The 19,389-nt window shown below is 42.6% G+C and overlaps 1 protein-coding gene across 7 annotated transcripts; it reads left to right on the top strand.

Annotated features, from left to right (window-relative positions):
• Window positions 1-7: 7 nt before the first annotated feature.
• On the top strand, window positions 8-17,970 carry ktn1 (kinectin 1). Of its 7 annotated transcripts, none has more exons than XM_034562591.1 (36): window positions 8-189; window positions 4,082-4,773; window positions 4,862-5,032; window positions 5,151-5,267; window positions 5,379-5,509; window positions 5,607-5,711; window positions 5,842-5,982; window positions 6,124-6,230; window positions 6,502-6,646; window positions 7,207-7,303; window positions 7,418-7,602; window positions 7,706-7,795; window positions 7,900-7,937; window positions 8,042-8,132; window positions 8,407-8,475; window positions 8,579-8,616; window positions 8,769-8,859; window positions 9,001-9,069; window positions 9,160-9,197; window positions 9,516-9,606; window positions 9,707-9,813; window positions 9,898-9,994; window positions 10,236-10,273; window positions 10,390-10,480; window positions 11,217-11,303; window positions 12,861-12,950; window positions 13,037-13,123; window positions 13,216-13,305; window positions 13,386-13,478; window positions 13,589-13,657; window positions 14,380-14,463; window positions 14,874-14,957; window positions 16,345-16,428; window positions 16,539-16,634; window positions 16,740-16,850; window positions 16,961-17,970. In XM_034562591.1, the coding sequence occupies exons 2-36, from the start codon at window positions 4,083-4,085 to the stop codon at window positions 16,988-16,990; spliced, it is 3,843 nt and encodes a 1,280-aa protein (XP_034418482.1). In that variant the 5' UTR covers window positions 8-189; window position 4,082; the 3' UTR covers window positions 16,991-17,970. The 7 variants fall into 7 exon arrangements, with proteins under 7 accessions (XP_034418482.1, XP_034418487.1, XP_034418486.1 ...); XM_034562594.1 differs by having other exon boundaries at window positions 10-189; window positions 4,868-5,032; window positions 10,233-10,273; XM_034562590.1 differs by having other exon boundaries at window positions 10-189; window positions 10,233-10,273.
• Window positions 17,971-19,389: the final 1,419 nt, after the last annotated feature.

The raw sequence follows: 19,389 nt of genomic DNA, 5'->3' as shown, positions 1-19,389 counted from the left end.
ACCCGGAGTCGCAAAACAAGCAGCCTGACTATGACCCGCCCCCGCGAACCAGAAACGGCAGATAGTCTGACGGATAGCGCAGAAGAAAGCCAGGCTGGAGCTGCCCTGGGAAGTCGGAAGTCTGCAAGAGTCAACGCAGAACAACGCCATTTCACCACCGGTTAAGGGAACTGCGAACTGAAGCTACAGGTATGCCGTGTTTGTCGGCCATATGATGTTTATTTCTCGTTTTAAAGGCCGCTCGTCCCGGTCTTAGCACAGCTAAGCTCTTTACCCGGGCCTGGGAACGGCCCTCAGGACTTGAGCGGAAGAATGAAGCAGCAGACCGGGTCAGAGATTTCAGGAGAGGGGGAGGCTGGGTCAGCAGCGAGACGAGGCCCGCGGGGCAGATGTCCACGCCTCCATACGGGCTGACTGTTGGTGAAATAAATATACTCTGGTGTCCCGTTCACGTTTTTGCTGGTCAGTTTGGTTCTTGAACACTTCCTCTGTTACGTTACTTATAATTGGTTTGGTGGGCGAACGGTCGTACGTGGCGGCCAGTCGTTGGCTAGCTTTCACGTTAGCTAGCTCATTCATAATGCTGGGCTCGAGCCACTTCGAGACTAACTTGGGGGGCGACGAGCCCTGTTTGGATATCTCCTTAACGAGATCTGGTGTCGCAACTACTTTTACCGCGAGCTACTCGTGCCACGTTTAAGCCTGCACTGTTTCAATAAACATTTGTTTTGCTTGTCGTCGACATGTGTGCCTCTACCTTCGGTGTCATGGTTCATTTGATTATAACGTTAATGTGTGTTAAAGAGTTAGCTGGGCTAACCTAGCAAGGGAGATTAACGCTATAGCTGGTGTTGGATCAGATCTACCACATCTGTGATCACAGGCTGTATCATCAAGCAGTCTTGTCTTGGTGTAAGAACAGCTGCCATTGCGTACCTTGGTTCACTAGTGTGCACAAGGCCGGCGATTAGACGTGAGTGAGCATGCTGGGACATTTTGGTACTCTACCGTTGTGAAATGCCCTTGTTGAATTTTGAGGAGGTTGCTGGAGATCAAAGACTGGTCAAGATGTTGTAACTCATTGATGGTACTTAAAATGACAAACTTGTGTTTGCTACATCTGCAATAAGGTGGTGACTAAAGATATGACCGTCACACTGGGTCTGAATCTGTCAAGCGCCCCTTAACCCCACTTTTAGAAACGTTGTATTAAGAGGCTGTAACGGTATTTATGAGCTTTTAGGCATCATTTTAGGATAAGCCCTTAACTAGGGTGTCTTAATTATGTTAGTACCACACAAGTTTACTTGTTGTGGCCTGAACAGAATATATAGTTTACACACTTTAATCAGATGCCCCACTGTGTAGTTTGTTACTTTCTGTTTAGTTTATTACTGCAATACTGATGATGATCAGATTGTCTATCTCGCTCATTGCTCTAAACTAGAATAGGTTAACTATCTGTAGCAATTGATACTTTATAGATAGACGGTACTGTTATTTGGACTTGTCAATTACTGTCTGAACTGCATTCTGGGCCCGATAGTTATCAGGAGTTCTCTCTCTGTCCTCGTCTCCCAAATCAGGAGGCTTGGCCAGACAAGTGGCTAGATTCCGGGGAGCCAACAGCCCGAGAGGGCTTTGTCCTCAAGGCTCATTTTAATGCTGGGACAGGGCTCCGGCTACACAAGGAAACTCATGCACCTTACACTATGAGGCCCGGGACTGAAAAAAAGAATACTGGTTTCAAATGTTTACTCCAATTACTCCACCCATACTTAATATGTCCAGAAGCAATGTTGCTTTAAGAATGATTTCACAGCTTAAGTTGGTCTGACATGGGAGTTCCATGGATGAATGTGACGTAACAGAACTTCCTCACTCAGTAGCCATTGAAAGATAGCAAGGTACAATTTTGTTAAAAATTCAACCATGATGTGCCCAATTTCCTATGGCTTTGGTCCTTTTGTTTTTTTTATATAAATGTTTTAGTTTGGTACATTTGAGTCATTCTCTCCAGGCCGCTGATAGGCGGGGTTTTTTCTGTGTGTGTGTGTGTGTGCGTGGTTGGGTGGGTGGGTGGGTGGGTGGTTTCTGTATTGTCATAGTAATACAACACATCTTCCTGTGAAGTATCGGGTAAGAAAACTATACAAAAGAAAATCAAAGGTCAATATTTTGATCATGGTATACGCTTTGACTCTGTGCTGAGTTTCCACTGCTCGCTAAAAGCAACTGAAATATCTCTAGCCACATATTTTTGTATTACTTTGCCCCCGGCTGTAGCCTATTGAGTGTGAAGGAATGCATGCTATTTGATACAGATGCCATAGTAACACCTCAGTGGACGTGTATAAGCATTACATGTATAAGGCAAAAACAATCAATAAACTAGTAACATCCGCCAATCCAATGTGTTCATGAAGTCAGCGTCAACACTCTTTCAAAAAATGTATTTAATGTTTTTTTTTTTTTGCCAAATCTTTGAGGATATACTTGGTGCTTAAAAGGCTTAATATCTTTTCAGAATAAAATGTGTCAAATCTTATACATTAAAACAGGTCTGCTACATTTTTGTATGTTGCGGAAGATGTAATTAGATTTTTTTTTGGGTGAGGAGAGTGAAACGGGGTCAACATTACACTATAAAGCTAAGTCTGTCAGTCCTCAGGAAGCCCTGCAGTGGAAAGTTATTCTTAAATGTATCATCATGGGTAATCTGCTTAATCCAAATTGCTAAAGAGGTCTGGTCTACGACGCTGACTCCTACACTATATTCCCGCCACAGATCCTTGGTATAGGATGGGATTGTGCAGCACTTCAGGTCACTCACTGTTGTTGCCGCTCTGTATTGTTGACAACACAACGCTGCTGTCGTAACCCAGGGCTTAAATTGTCCCAGTTTTTTTTGTAATAAGTGGATACACTTGCTCAAGGCATTGCTGTTTGTAAGTTTACATAACACTCTCCAGATGCAATAATGTTTAGAAATGTCTATTTATTTTAAAAGAATTCTTAGCTCTATTATTGACTTGGGTGTAATCAGGTTGAGTTAATGGGGGAAAACATATTTAATAAAAAAAGATGGTGCATATCGGAGAACTCAAGGCTCCCTGTTAAAAAAATTCCAACACTGCCAAAAATGTTCAAATAACTTATGTGTATACATATACAATCCACTTTATCTTAACAACCATCATGCAACTATCTCCTCAGGGTCATTTTATACCAGGAAATGACTACAATGCTTCCAGTTGGTTTGGTTTATAGCTTCTACTGATTCATTGTGTCTCTTACATTTTTACTGCGTTGCATTGAAAAGACAACAAATAGCTTTGGTAGATGATAAATTGATAAATGACCTCTTCATGTGCCTGCAATGGAAGAAGAACCCCCTGTCCTTTTGGCTTGAAGCAGGCCTGGGTTAAACTTCAGCTGCAGCAGACCTCATCGGGTGACACTTACATGTGGGTGTATTTTTGCCTCTTGCAAATCCATCTTGATGAGAGTTTCAAATACCACCATATCGTCTTTGTGAGGGCTTAAGGAGGGGAGGGAAGGGAAATAAAGTTATTTTCTGTTTTAGACTAGTTGTCTCTCTGATGTTCTTGACCTATTTTTGTCCTCGGTTAAACCATGAGTGAAGTTTTCTATCTGGCTCATATCAAGCTCTACAAGTACATACACCTCGTTGTACATGAATCTATATAAAGATAGGGGATTTAAGCTGTGTAGCTGAGGTGGTATCTAATTGGATCATACCATTAAGAGAGGACAGGGTGTCAGTGAGAGTCCTTTCATTCACACCCGCTAAACATCGTTGGTGGACTAACGCCTCCACGTCTCATGTCATACTTTCACCAGTTCATCCATGGCAAATCACAGGTTAATTTTCATCAGATTTTTGGGACGTTTGGTTCTTGTGATCTATGGATTTGAGCAGCATTTGCCAGTTGCCTTTGTTGGTAGAAAGCCATTACCTTAATCAGTTATACATTAAATATGTGGAAAATATTAACAGATGTTGACTGTTTGCAAAGTGGCCTAAATCTTTTTTCTTGTGTTTTTGTCATCTCTTCAGAATGGCGCTGGATATCTACGACTCTCAGTACCTGCTCATCCTGGCCCCTTCTCTGGTCATTGCCCTCATGTTCCTCTTCTTCTGGCTCTTCATGAAGGAAACCTCTTACGATGAGGTTCTGGCCAGGCAGAAACGCGACCTCAAGCTACCACCATCCAAGCCAGAACCCCGAAAGAAGAATGAAAAGAAGAAGAGTAAGAAGAAGGAGAGTGCCAGCGGAGGAGGGGGAGGTGGAGGAGAGTCGGAAGAGGATCTTCGTGATTTTGATGCTACTGATGGTGCCAACAGCTCCACTCCGGAGGTAGAGGAGGAACCTGCACCAGTAGCTACACCAGATCCTGCTCCACCATCACCAATTCCCAATGTGCCTGTTTCAGTGTCACCTGAGGCACCTGCTGGTCTTAGGGAGAGAAAGAAGAAGGAGAAAAAAGCTGCCAAGGCTGTCGCAGCAGCTGCCGCTGCAGCTACTGCAGCAGCTCCTTCTGAGCAACCTGAAGTGAATGGCTCACAGCCGGTCAGTCGCAAAGCAGAGCAACCTCTGGCTGCAGGCAAACAGTCCAGCCCTTCCTCCCCCCAGCTTGAGGTTCAGGTCCAGGTCCAGGTCCAAGCTGCTCAGGCTCCTGTTCAGGCTCAGACACCGCCCCAGATCTCTGGGAAGAAAAAGGAGAAGAAGAAACAAAAAACAGAGCCTGGTGAGTAGCTAAGAGTGCAGTTAGAAGTTGGTGTGTCACTTAGTTTCTTGTGGAAAACATGAAACAATTCAATGAATTTCTCCCTAAGTTACAGTGAATGACCAGCAGCCAGAGGTTATAGCTCAGCAGCATCCAGCTCCAGTCAAGAAGGAGGCTCCTATTATATCTGAAACCAGAGTGCTGGATGGTGCAACCCCAGGTGCTACCAGTGGCAAGAAGAAGAACTCTGCCAAGAAGCAGAAGACCGAGCCTACAAATGGTAACGCAATGGTCCCACTTGCTAAATTATATTTCAGTTTGTTTCAAGTATGAGGACTTTCACACAAACCAAAGCCTGAACTTGTCACCTTGTAATCAACCAGTTGTTTCACATTCAGTAGATGAAGTCCATGTTCTGGCTGACTCTGCAACTCCTGCCAACCACCAAGCGCGCCATAACGATGACGTACCATCCAAAGGGAGTGGCAAGAAGCAGAAGAATGAGACTGACAAAGGCAAGAAAAAAAAACAGTCTTGTCCAGTATTTGGTCCTTTTTCCATCCCATATATACTCTGCAGCCATATAGTAATGTACTAAATTGCATTCTGTATCTTGTGTTTAACAGAGAACACGGAGGTGAAGCTGAAGGAGCTGCTGTCTGGTCTGTCCAGCCTGGCTCTGTCGGAGGCCGAGGCTGTCAGTGTGATGGTTATCCTCCGGGAAAAGAACCCGAATGCCTTGGATGCCTGGCACAAAGTGAGAGATTAATACTGTTGCATTTGAATATGGTGTTATGTTTGAGGTATTTGGACTTGCTATGCCTGCTTTTTTTGACGTTGTGTCTCACCACCAGTCTGCAGCTAGGCCTGACCCAGCTGCACAGGAACGAGAGAGATTTCTTACAACTCTGCAGGAGGAGGCTTCCATTGCAAAGGACAAAGTGAAACAGCTTAGCCAGGTCTGGATTCCTATGTTTTACTTAATGAAGTACTTGAGATGATACATGTTTTTATTCCCAATGTATTGTTTGTATAGACTAATTCCATTTTGTGAAGAGCTTCATATGCCCTCTTACTTCTGTGCTTTAGGAGCTTCAGGTTGAGAAGCAAAAGACAGGCCGAGCGGAGGCAATGATAAGAGATCAACGTGCACTCATGGAGAAAGAACTGGGTAGCATGCAAGGAAAAGCACAAGGCAGCTACCAGGAGCTTCAGAGCATGCAGATCAAGGTTTCCAATTTTGTTTTATTAACAGTACAGTTATTATATTATATTAGACGACACTCTTATCAATACTGTGGGGGAAATGTGAAGGAACCCAGACCTTTTTGTCATTTCTCCTCAAGGCTTAAACCTCTTGTTTATGTTTAGTTCCAGCAGGTCAGGGAGCAGCTGGAAAGCCAGATCACTCGACTGCAGCAGGAGAACGGCATCTTGAGGGATGCTGTCAGCTCTGCCACCAACCAGATGGAGAGCAAGTCAGTGTTACACTACAATGGATAATACTCTACTGGTCATTCTCACTAGAGCATCATAAATGTCTCATCTGCTTATCTTGGTGAAACAATCCTAGTGATCCTATTCATATTAGCATTTCCAGATCATCGTCGTGGCTCACATTAAGCGATCCATCTGCACGTGAAATGCCCCATACCGGCCATTTGTAGTTTTATTCATCAACAACTTACCACACTAATGCCCTTTTAAACCATTTTCATATAACTTATTATTGCTTGTCCTTCTTGATAGGAATTCAGCAGAGCTAAACCAGCTGCGTTCCGAGTACACCGGTTTGATGAAAGAGCTGGCAGACAACAAGAGCAAGCTGCAGCAGGAGGAGCACCAGAGGAAGTCACTGGAGGTCAACTACAAGCAGAATGTGTCACAGCTGGAGGTACACTAATCCAGATGCACAATGTGTTTATTTAGCCCGTACTTGAGTTTCCCCAGCTGAGACAAAAATTAACTGAGCTGTGCAAAACCTGAGCCACGGCATCACATCTGGTTAGTGGGTGTGGAAGCATTTCCAAGGAAATGGGAGGAGGTTGTAGTTGAAGTTGGGGTGGGTGTGGGAAATATAACCTGGGTTTGGAGGATTGTGTTTGCTTGGGAAGCTGGAACGTTTGAGGCTTTTGTGCTGTGTATGAACACTTTCCTGTGAGACACCGAGATCAGCGTTTCCTGTCTTTTCATTGTCCACAATCAAAGACGGAAATTTAAGTGGCTAACTTGACACAGAAGTCTCTGAAAGAGTTGAGGAGGGGAAATCTTTTTTTCTTTATTGCACAGACTAGAAAATTCCATTAAAACAATTAGAATATGTTTTGTAATTTGGACAAGAAGTTTGATGGATGTCATTTGTTAGTTTGTTTGTGTTGTTTGGCGGCACAGAACGTGTCTACTATAATTGTTGGAGAATATTAATCATCAAATTGGATATGTTTCCATCCCAAGGCCCAACTGCAGGATGCTAAGCGACGTTGGGAAGAGCTGCAGAATTTTCTCCACAGTGTCAATGCTGAGAGAGAGAAACTTCAGGACTCAAAGCAAGGTGATAAAATATATCAAACAAAATGTGATCCTTTAACTTCATGCTTCCACTACATTAGTGAATTGAATTGATGGGCTACTTTCAGCAGCTAATTGTCTGTATGTGTGGGTGTAGAGCTTCATAGCCAGCTTTTGTCAGTGGAGACTGAGATGAATAACAAAAACAAGGAGATCCAGACCCTACACATCAGTCTGACTGAAGCCATGGTTTCCAATGAGCGGCTGGAGCAGAGAGTGATGGACCTCATGGAGATGTCCCAGCACAGTATGCCTGATGACGCAATCCAAGCCCGGGTTCAGGTGAGCCACCGTGTGCATGTGTGAGTGCGCACGTGTGTTTGTGTCAAAATTAGCAGAGCAACACACACCACTTGGATACACTAATGCACACTGTGTTTAACAGGACCTTATGAATGAAAGCAAATGTCTTCAGGTCCAAAATGAGACCCTGCAAGTCCAAAATGAGAACCTGCAGGCCCAGATCTCTTCACAGGTATATGGGTCAACCTCATTTACTGATGTTTAAAAAAGAAAAAGATGCCAGCCTGCCATGTATGTAGGCTAACAAGATTTTTTTTTTTTTTTTTTTTCATTTAGGTCACCCATGTCTCTCACATTGAGGAGCTTCAGATGCTGTGAGAAACAATATTGATGTTTTCAGACTTAGTGATTGCATTACAAGGGAAAATATTACGCCATTTATCATGTGCTCTCCCAATTCTTCCCCTGCTCTTTTCAGATTGGCTGATAAGGAGTTGCAGAGGAAGAGTCTGGAGGATTCTCTAAATGCTGAGAGGAGCAGTGGGGCCAGTAGAGAAACTAACATGCAGGTATAGTCACTTGAGCGCACCATCTACAGCTTCCTATACGTTGGTTCATTAGTCTGCTGGAATTTTGGTAAACATGTTCTAGGCCTCTCGTTGTGTTGAGAGGGAATATGGATTGAAGACCATGTGAAGCATTCTACAGATATTTGCAATTTCAATTGCCAAAAGGATATAATTAATTTCACAGCGTTATAAACTTTAGACATAATTGTAGAGTGCAATGACATTTCTCAAACTATTGCACTGTCGTCTCACTTTCCTGTTTTTTCATCTGCAGGCCATGCACAACGAGAGCATGTCACTGAAGGCTGATGTTCAGAATCTGCAGGCACAGATTTCTGATCAGGTTAGCAGTGTACCTTGGCTGTTTTCCCAAATGTATAAGGTTGATATGTGGTTGTGCATTATTCTGGTTGACGCACCCTCTCCGTTTGACTCTCCCCATGCAGACTGCCTCCCAACTGGCTTTGGACCAGTTCCAGAAGAGGTGTGTGTGTGTGTGTGTGTGTGTGTGTGTGTGTGTGTGTGTGTGTGTGTGTGTGAGAGAGAACACTGGGACATATTTTTAATGCTTCAGCTGGTTATACTTGTTACTAATAAGTCATAATGAATATCTTAATTCCATTACTTTCCACTCAGTGTTCGAGAGAAGGATGACAACATGAAAACCATAGAGGATCTGCTTGAGAAGGGGCTGATTGAAGTGGCCAACAAGGAAGAAGAGCTCAAGGTGTTTGTTTTCTCTTCTGCTGCCTCACTCACAGTTGACTGACACCAGTGTGCTTTAAGTGACTCTGCATTCCACTTCTTGCCTTGTAATCGCAAATCCTAATGGGCAAACATCTGTAAGTAATTTCTCTCCCTGATGCAGGCTGTAAGACAAGAAAATGAGGCACTAAAACAAGAAACAGAGGCCCTTCAGAGAAAGACAGCAGAACAGGCGAGTTGGAGAAAACTCCTTTTAGTAAAGGATTTATACACCATATTCCGTACTCATTTCTTTTTTAATTGTCCTCTCTGCTCATCACAGGCATCATCAGAGTCCATAGTGGAAGAACTCCAGATAACGTAAGATCAATCAAGTTGATATTTTGGGATCATGTCAATGTAATGGTACATAATCGTGTGATCACGTAGCCATAACACACAGACTAACGATGAACTTTAGTTTCCTTAACATCGATCAGCGAGTGGCAGCAGCTTTGCCAACTAGCTGATGCTCTCAAGTCACAAGTACATGTTATGAGGCTGATTACTTTAAGCATTTTAGAACACTCCTTATACACACCCTTGATAGTAATTCTCCACTAGCATCAGTAATTAGCAGATTCTGTATGACGTCAAACTGTCATGTATGATAGACTGTTGCTCACTTTTGCTTTATAGGATCAAAGAGAAGGATGTGAAGCTAAAATCAATGGAGGAGAGTCTACAGATGGCACAAGACAGCAGCTCTACCAGTGAGAATACAGTTGAGGTGGGGCCTTTTCTGTATTAATAAAGTACTGCGTTTGCATTTTGAAGTGTTTTCCTTATATTGTTCTTGCAGTCTTGTCTAAGGTGTTTTTGTCTCTCAGGCTCTGGAGCAGCAGTTGGCTGCCCTGCAGTTGGAGATGGAGCAGCTGAGACAGATGCCAGAAGAGCTGACCAGATCTGCTACCCAGCTCCAAGAAATCCAGGCTCAGTCAGTTCAGCCCCCCACTTCAACATGTAGTCCTCTAGCGGTGCCTCACAAATCAGACTACTAATCAGCACATCTGACACACAGGCTAGCAGCAAAGGACCATGACATCCAGATGGTGCAGGCTGAGCTGGAGGCAAGAACTAAGGAGCTGAGCGAGAAGGTAGAGCAGGTTCATCAACAGGTGAGGAACAATCTCAAAGAACTGCTCACTAATTGGAATTGTGACCCATTTAATGGTTTTAAGCAGGACGATTTGTACGGCTATTTGCCAAGTTAACCTAGTATAATAAATTAGGTTGTAGGAAGGGGCTCTTAGGTATTTACTGGGTCACTAGCCAAACCAGTTTAAATAATATGTGATTTTTTTTCTGAGTTTCATTCATTCATAGTTTAATTGAGTCTTTTCCCCCTCCAAATAGCAGGCTCACACTGCAGTGCCAAGCCCAGAGCTCCTTGCAGCGTGAGTAAAGTTACATTGCTGAATGATAACATACATATTTCCCACATGTTTTTATTTTAAAGATCCCTTATCTACACAATAACCCATAATGAGTGGTTCTGAATGTTGTCTATCAGGTTGTCAGAGAAGGAGAAGCAGGTGTCAGATCTGCAGGGTGAGCTGGCCGAGCTGAGGGACTCCCTTGAGCTTCATAGGAAGAAGAACAACGTAGGTTTCCGACAGCGATTACCTGAACTGTTTAACACAGTAGCTGCTCTGGTCTAACCCTGTAAGATGTCACCCCCTCCCTTTGTGTGGTACCCCAAAACACTCCCTTCACACTGGAGTTGCACACATGCATCCATACTCCCTTTTTTCCACTGCCACTTAGTCACAATTGTTTTGCTTTTTGTTCATTTAATTACAAATGGAATGCTTTCTTTGGCTCAGGTTGTGTTCTCAACATGATTGTACACATCTGTACCGATGTCTATTTTGACCTGGATTGCTGAAGCTGAGTGTTGCATAACAGGGCTTCTAGTCTCCTCTTGTTATGGTCTCTATTGGCCTTGACTGTTTCGGCAAGCTTGTCGGTGCTTGTTGGTGATTGAGAGCATTGGAAACTCTCATACCTTTTTTATTTTAAAGTCATGTTTGAATTGACAAGCCTATATACTTTGTTTTTTCATTTTTGTATCTACCGTGTATATCTTCAGACAATACATATCTTGCGTATTGTGCATGTTGCTTTTACGAGGTCCGAGACTGGGACTCTGGAGGCTATTTGCATACTTAGTTTTAGCTTTTGGAACATGGGGGCGGGAAAGTGGAGTGTAGCAATCTTAAAATGAGAAATGCATCCGGTTTGTTCTGTTACTCTATCGGTGTTATTTGAAGGGTCACTGAATGCATTTTTCCTGAGGCTGAACTGAAGGTAGTATCTCTCTGGAACTGACCAAAACAGGAGCTTCGGGAGAAAAACTGGAGTGCAATGGAAGCTCTGTCAGCCACCGAGTCCATGCTTCAAAGGAAACTCAGCAAAGCTGTCAAGGTTCGACACCCCACCTCAGTCTCCGTCACTCTAGTTCCAATCTGATGCATCCCCCCCCAAAAAAAAAATCTGTTTTTTGCCATTCTTGACCCAGTGAGATTTCTTTTTTTGCCACCATCCATAAAAAAGCTGCATACTCATTTACCTCACTGTCCCCTCTGTTGTTTGCCCTCAATTGGCTTTGTATTTGTATCTACGATCGTCCCCTTTACAAATCTCAGACTTTATGGATTTTACAAATATAAGTTGTATGCTTTAAGCTCTGAAATATATATATATATATATATATATATATATATATATATATATATATATATATATATATATATAGAAGCGTTCACCCTGCCCAAAGGTCAGATTGATGCTTGGAAATGAGTGTGCAGTGACCTAGCGATTGTTTCACTAGATGTCATTAGATTGAGATTCATGGTCATAATTGTTGCCTCTTTCTGTCGTGTGACTCATTTCTAGCATGTTTTTTTTCTCCCCATTCTGCTTTCTGACATCCGTGCTGTCAATATCACCCGTTAATCAATCAATGAAAATCTGTTTAATTCACTTTGATTTTAATGCAGTCTATACTTTTTGAAAGGAAAAATGTGATCTTTGAAAACTTTTAATGAATATGCAACAGTGACATGATGTATTTCAATGCTCCGTAAGAACGTAAAGTGTAATCTACTGTGTATTTCTTGTAGCTTCAGATCCCTTCGTGTCGACATGGAGTTGGCGACCAGATAGCTGGTCTATTAACAGTTACAGTGAGCATATATTTTTGCCCTCCTCCCCCTACATTAGGGACAGTACGTGCTGAACCATCAGCACAGCAGCTGCTCTTCTGCAATTTGAGTACAGTAGAAAGGACCTTCTCAGAGCTGAGCCAGGGACTTCCTTGGCAGCTGTTGTGTACCATCAGTGCACGTCGGTTGTATTCAACTCTATACAGTTGTCTCAGAGCTGCCTTTGACACGGTGTGTTAATGTGAATAGTGGTTAGAGTGCCAGCTGGCTTGAGCTTGGCATATGTTTTCCCTTAAGGGCTCAGAGTGACAGTGCATGATGCTTGCTTATTGTGGGAGGACTGATGGCTACCTTTTTTTTTATTCATTGAGGCGTTTCAAGGTACTTTGTACAATTTCATGAAAGCAGATTGATGTATCTGTGGTTGCAGAAGGACTGAAGCATGAGATATGCTCTGAATCTGAGGTTGTTGACACTTGGTGTGGCCTGTTGAACGATGCTGATGTTTTCTTGGGGTAATTGAAAGTAGGAGTGAGACAGCGTTTATCCTAATGCTGTAAAACTGTAGTTTGAGATTATGTTAAGTGAATCATTCCTGGGACATTGATTGGAACGGCGCGATGGATGACTTAATGACTGGTTTTAAAACAATATCATGGAGAGTAGAAGGGGAAGAAGGAAAAGCAATGGTCATATCTGCCCTGATGACCACTGGACCTTGTCTTCGAAGTGACTGAACTATTTTAACAGTCGTGCTCAATCTCTCCTCCTCTCTCTTTTGTTGTTTTCCTCTTTGCCCCTTCCTCTTGCCTTGTAGGAGAACCAGACAGCACTGGCAATGTGTCAGGCAGAGTGCCGAGAGGTTCTGCACAGACTTCTGCCCCATGTGCCTCTGTCCAGTGAGCAGGTATGGATAGTATAGTCGTAGTCCGTGTTACTTCTCATCCTGTGTTATGATGTTTCTCTTTACTCTTGATCTCTTCTTTTCACTAGAACCATCAGGAGTGGCTCCACAGATTTGAGGGGGCAGTAGCTGAATGCTCAGCTGCACAACCCACCCCTGCATCAGGGAACTCTAAGGTAAATATAGTGGAAATGTACATTTGAGCATCTTTCCTCTTAAACTGAAGAAATGAAAAAACAAATACTTATCTTGCTCTCTCTCACACTAGGAAATGATTAAGAAGCTGAAAGAAGCTGAGGAAACCCAAAGGATTCTACAGAAAGACTGTGAGACGTACAAGAAGGTGTTGGCAGAGACGGTGAGATGAGGTTTTAACATTTGTGCTTCTGTAGTGGTGTCTCTTGCCAAACTGAGCTGTCAATCCTGCTCCATCCACAGGAGGGCATCCTGCAGCGCCTCCAGAACAGCGTGGAGCAGGAGGAGTCTCGCTGGAAGGTGAAGCTGGAGCTATCACAGGGAGGGCTCAGAGAGGTATGTGTTCAAGTTTAGCAGGAACCAACTCCCAGATTAAATACACAATCACTGAATATTGCATAGTGTGCGTAATTCGTTGCATCTTTTTTCTCTGTCTCCTTCCTCAGATGAGCCTGAAAGTCACAGCTCTGGAGCAAGAGATTGAGAGACTAACTGATGGAGCAGAGTTGGAAAATGTCAGTCTACTCAAAACACGCATCTCAAATAAATTATAATTATATATATATATATATATATATATAATTTATTTTTTTTAGCTCAGGAAGGTTTCTAATAGACTGAAATTACATAGAAGTATTAAGTGGCTGTTTGAATTCTCTAAATGCTAAGGAATGGTGCTTCAGTGCTTCCTTCCTTATCCCCTTTAGCATAAAGAAAGGAGATAATGCCATCCCACAATTCCTTGCAGCATTTAAAGCAAAGCCACATTCAGCAGTCAATAACCTCCGTAGTCGTTGTTTACTTGTCCATTATGGATACATTGAAAACGGAGGTGGAGGTGTGATTCTATTTTGGACAAGAATCCTTAATTAAAAGCAGTGAGTTTGTCACTTTACTAATTTTCTATGAGTTATTTATAAAGTTTCTTAAAGACAACAAAAAATCGTCCAACGTTGCATAGTTTAAGTGCACTTGGATATTCGGAGCACTGCGGTTGTCATTTCCTAAGCCCTTGTGAATTCCCCTTCACATCTTTCCTCAACCTCATGATGTGTTCCATTGAGGTCAAGGAAAAGTGTTTGGGAAAAGACATCAAACGTAATTTTCTTTGACAACTTGTCCGCAGCTTAAAACGCTCATATTCCTTCAAATTGTGTTATTGTAATTCAAACATTCGTCCATTTTAACATGTTGGTCTCGGTCATAAGTAACTCTGAATCTCTGTTGTGCTTTTTAGCTTAGAAGAGAAAAGCAGCATTTGGAGTCTGAGTTGGAGAGAGCGGAGTGTGAGAGTGCCACCTATGTAACAGAAGTCAGAGAGGTGAGCAGAAAAATGATGTCATAAATTCTCATACACTCCTGTGGCAAAAGATCGCGCTCTGTTTGTCACTTAAATGTTCATGGTGTGTTTTGATTTTGTGATTAGAAACCCAAACAACACAGACATTAAACATTGACCTGAAAGCACACACAATCTTCACATGGTCAGTTCTTCCAGCGACTTCGTTACACCACTTAACAGACTGCAGACTGCTTTTGGTCATGCACAACAGGATGCTGTGCTTTATTTATCACTGCACGGCTCTGCTTATTAGTAAGAGCATTCCTTTTTTGTAGATGTCTTATGGCCTGATCAGCTCGTATCCCTTCGTAGACTGTGTGCTGGTATTGCCGTCCTGGACTGACTTTCACAGACTCCCAATAAACACGTCATCTCAAACTTAATTTCAGCTCAAAGATCTGTTGACTGAATTGCAGACCAGACTTGATGGCTCATATACAGAGGCTATCAGACAGAATAAGGAGCTGACTTTGGTAAGCGTTGCTCACCTTCTAGCTTGAGCTCCTTTTTAAACCCATCCTTCATTGTACTCAGTGGTGGCGATACACTGACTGCTCCTAGACGAGGCTCTCCATCTTCTGCTTGTGCGGGTCATCATCCATAACCTCAGTGAATTTACTTAACCCTTATCTTCCAGAATATTTCCACTTGTTTTAGGAGCCAGAACATGTGACTTTGTAAAGTAGCAACAATTTGAGGTTAAGAGTGATGACTCACCTTTACTATCTGACACTTACAAGACTAACTCTTCCTTCTCTACATTGGCACTCCACTTCATCTCACTTTGACTTGTCAGGTATCTAACAAATGGCTTAATAGTCAACGTATCTTCCTTCTGCGGAGTCCAATGCTTAATTTTGTCAATTTTCTGCTATCATTTTACTCCACAATTTGAACTGCGCACTATTACATCATCTTCAGCCTTCTCACAAACTCTGTCTGTCTGTCACAGGGCCCATAATGTCACTGGACAATTTTCTGTGGTCTCTGTGAAGTGTTAGTAATCAGTAGATTATTGACGATATATTGGCTGCGTTACTATAGCACTATCACAAATGTAGCCTCCAGATTAACTACAATGAGGACTTAAAAACTTGAAAGAAGCAACACAGGATTGCCAAGCTTTTGCTTAACTACAGTCTGGCAACAATGAATTAGCCTATTGGGTATGCACAAATGGGTAACTATGAGGTATAACTGTAAGGTGAATGATGAAATTAAACTCTTTATTTTGCAATTACAATGACTGTAGTGGTGATAACTTTACATAGTTATAGTCCTGTTATTTGATCTTGATATGGCATCTGTAAAGCCTTAAAACATGAATGTATTACTCAAACTAGATTTCCGGGATGGTGATTCTTCCGCTTGCCTCTACCTTTCAGCAACATGCACACACCAATGCAGCCACAAAAATGGCTAAATCTGCGCAAATGTTGAGCGCTTGCATTTAAAGGGACAGTTCACCCCCAAATCAAAAAGGCACATTTTCCTCCTAACTGTAGTGCTATTTATCATTCCAGGTTATTTTAGTGTTGCTTAGTTTTGGAGATATCGGACGGAGAGATGTCTGGCTTCTCTTGAATATAATGGAACTATGATACGTGGCTTGTTGTGCTCAAAGCTTCAAAAATATATATATATTTGAACAACTCGACAGCAATGTCTCTTTCCAGAAATAATGAACCAGTTACTACTTATTTACATGTATTTTTGATTTTGGGGCAACCTGTCCCTGTAGGTCTGAATACATGTTCTTTGTATATATGAAATGGTAAATACAAAGATGGGACTCACAGCTGTGACTGGGAAGCTATAATGTGCTTTACAGCTTGTACTAAGTGTCTGTCTTGATTCCAGCTGAAAACCCAGCTCACTGAGACTCTGTCCAAGCTGGAGATGGAAGAGAATGAGAGGCAAAACGTGGCTGGTGACCTGCATACGGTAAGAATACTTGTTTCGATTTTTTTAGACTTTTGTTATACACTGCTGATATGGGTCCAACCCCAGGCCACATTGTAAACACGTTATCAAGGTTGTCGTTCTTTTCCCAGGCCCAGCAGTCTCTTGATCTGATCCAGGGGGAGCTCTCAAAAGTGACGGACAAAGCTGATGACCTGATAGAGAATAGCAGTCTGTCGTCACAGAGAGTAAGAGCCTGGGGCAGTATGGGTGTTGTAAAAGTTAGTGGTGTATGTCTTTGCATGTATGGGAATTAGGTGGTTTCACTAAACCAGCCATTCTGTCTCTAACAGGAAGTGATTGACAGAAAGGAGAAGATGGCCGCAGGATTGAACCAAACAGTCAAAGAACTGCAGCAGCTGCTACAAGGAGTCAGCCAGCAACTCACCAAGAGACAGAAAGGGGTAAGGCCGGTTACTGTGCTGTTCTCACAGCCCAATCAAACAACATAGTGTTGTAGCTTTCCTCTCACTACAGTGCAGTCTGAACAACATACATTTGTGCTTTCCTCCAGGAGGCTGACAAAGAGCTGCCCAAAGTATAGTGAGAGGACAGACCCCCACGCAGCCACCCTGACTGCACTACAGAGACCACCTTTGACCTTTGGTCTAATCACTACCACTCACACATATTGTCACACCCAGCCACCACCTTTCCCCAACCGCCGCCACATCCCCTCACCTGTACTGGAGGCAGCCGCCATCTGACTCTGGCAAAGGTTCTGGCAAACCATTCGTAGTCTCGTTGTTGGCTGTGAGGGAGCAGGTAGAGGTTACTGTTAATTTCCAAACACTCCAGACACTGTACCAAAACACACTACTCCTCTCCCACCACATTCCACTTTTTCAGCAGCATCACCAGTTAATTTTTATTCTTAACTTAAAAGTGAAATCCAGTATAATTTTAAACTGTGTGGCAACCATTCCTCTGTTTAAAAACACCTGTATTTTTCAATGAAATCATTTTGAATACTACAGTAGTATTTGTTGTTTGTCAAGAGAGGGCAGTGATACAAATTTCCAACTTTGGGGTTTCAGTCCTTTTTTTTCTTAACTTAAAGATATGTATTGTTTAAATGTATCAGTTAGGACCTGCTGAAATACACTGTTGTTGCTCTGTTTGCCTCCTGACCAGAGAACTATCTCAAACTGTGGATCATTGTGCATTGATGAATTCATAGCTCCATGCATACCGTGGCTCAGTATTGGGTGGAAGAAGGGAGATTAAAAGGGGTCTGAGCATATCAGAAGGGTCACTACGTGACTGTAACTATGGAGATGCATGGACATATTGTAGTCAAGTCTGTACTGCAGCTCCAGAGAGAAGTAAGCCTGTGACCCTGGCTGTGGAAGGAGAAGGCCAGGTCAACAGTGTAGAGGTTTTTAATCCTTCTGCTCTAGGAATAAGCGTCCCATATCATGTGTAATCAGTACTCGCTATGTTGTTGCTAAGTTCATTAACACTGAAGATTTTGTTCTTTTTGTAACAGGCGATGTTAATAAAAGGGGTGCTTGATTAATCTGACCAGCATCCTGTGTTTCATATTTCTACTCCACTGCACTTCTCTCTCCCTACCACTGTGGGGCAGCATGCAACCTGACTTGACATTTCAAACTGATTTAATTCATAACCTCGAAAAACCGGAATGTGCAAAGGAAAATTTCAAAGCGTCAGGTGTAAATCGGGCTGTCCACGATAAACAGGTTTGTCATGTACTGGTGTTATTGCAGGTAAGTGGTTTATAGAACAGGAGAGACAGTAACGCACTGTGCAGCATAAATCATGAACGTTTGGGGTGTGACCAGTTTCCCGTGATGGTAGCAAACTGTAAAATCTCTCAGAGGCGTTTTTTACAAAATACTTCCCAACAGTAAGAAAATACGTAAGGAAGTTTCAACTGGAAGCTGAAATAATCAAAAGCTTAGCAAGAACAATGTGTGACTTGACTGTAATGTTGGTGGGCACACTTGTTTGTGGTCACTTGTTGATGCTGTGTGAACCTGTACAGAAAGCTCTTGCTCATCTTTTGCATGTTAAAAGGCCTTTGAAACAACAGGACTATTGTGCTGGCTGGGGGGGTCAGAGGCGTGAGCAACATGGGATCAGCACATTCCTCTCATTCTCCCACAACGTCATGCTGCAGTCAGCTGATTGGAGATCTGGCTTTACCCTCATGGAAACCTTGCGACAAAACAGGCATCTGTATCCTCAACACACTCATCATTAACTGGATTATGCAGGGAGTGTGTGTGTGTGTGTGTGTGTGTGTGTGTGTGTGTGTGTATATATATATATATATATATATATATATATATATATATATATATATATATATATCTCTATCACACAAAGTCTCCTGTAATGTAGCTGACTCCTAATATACAGGCATGGGCTTAAATGTCTTGATCACTCTGAATAAAATAAACAAGCGGTTTACAAAACATTTCATTGATTATCTCTAAGATTACAAATTGGTGATGTTATACAGTTTTGTCACTTTTATCCCATATATTATGTTGTAGTTATTGGGAAAGTGTGTTGTCCTATGTGTGTAAATGACAAAAGATTTATTTAATGTATTAAATCATGGGGAAAAAAACGGCAATAAATCTGCCTGAGGTTACACTTTCAGATAGCCTCATGACTTCCATAGAAAGCCAGACGTGTAAAGCCTGCCGAAGGGCAGTGAGGAAGTTAATAAGGGCTTTGTCTTTCCTATGTCATCCATGCTCTTACTGTTGATCTCCATTTGCGCCTTTAGGCTTGTTGCGGTCGGCCTCTGCTCTACATGCTTCTTGCCTGCTAACATTTAACTCCTCCTCCTAAACATAGATTTGCACTCAGACTACGCCAGCACAACTTCAGCAAAGGAGCCCACTCCCTGCATCTGCTCTCCATCAGTGTGGTATGTGCTAGAGAGCCTTTGATCTCCCCCGCCCTACT

The sequence above is a fragment of the Cyclopterus lumpus genome, chromosome 22, assembly GCF_009769545.1.
Source record: "Cyclopterus lumpus isolate fCycLum1 chromosome 22, fCycLum1.pri, whole genome shotgun sequence".
Taxonomy (NCBI): domain Eukaryota; kingdom Metazoa; phylum Chordata; class Actinopteri; order Perciformes; family Cyclopteridae; genus Cyclopterus; species Cyclopterus lumpus.
Note: the sequence above shows the minus strand (reverse complement) of the source record. Positions and strands in the feature narration are given on the sequence as shown.

Excerpts from the sequence above, each read along its gene's own strand:
- ktn1 (XM_034562590.1), top strand. The coding sequence starts at position 4,083 with ATGGCGCTGGATATCTACGACTCTCAGTACCTGCTCATCCTGGCCCCT. Across the intron at positions 4,774-4,861 it reads GAAACAAAAAACAGAGCCTG|TTACAGTGAATGACCAGCAG; the intron begins GTGAGTAGCTAA and ends TTTCTCCCTAAG. Across the intron at positions 6,647-7,206 it reads AGAATGTGTCACAGCTGGAG|GCCCAACTGCAGGATGCTAA; the intron begins GTACACTAATCC and ends TTCCATCCCAAG.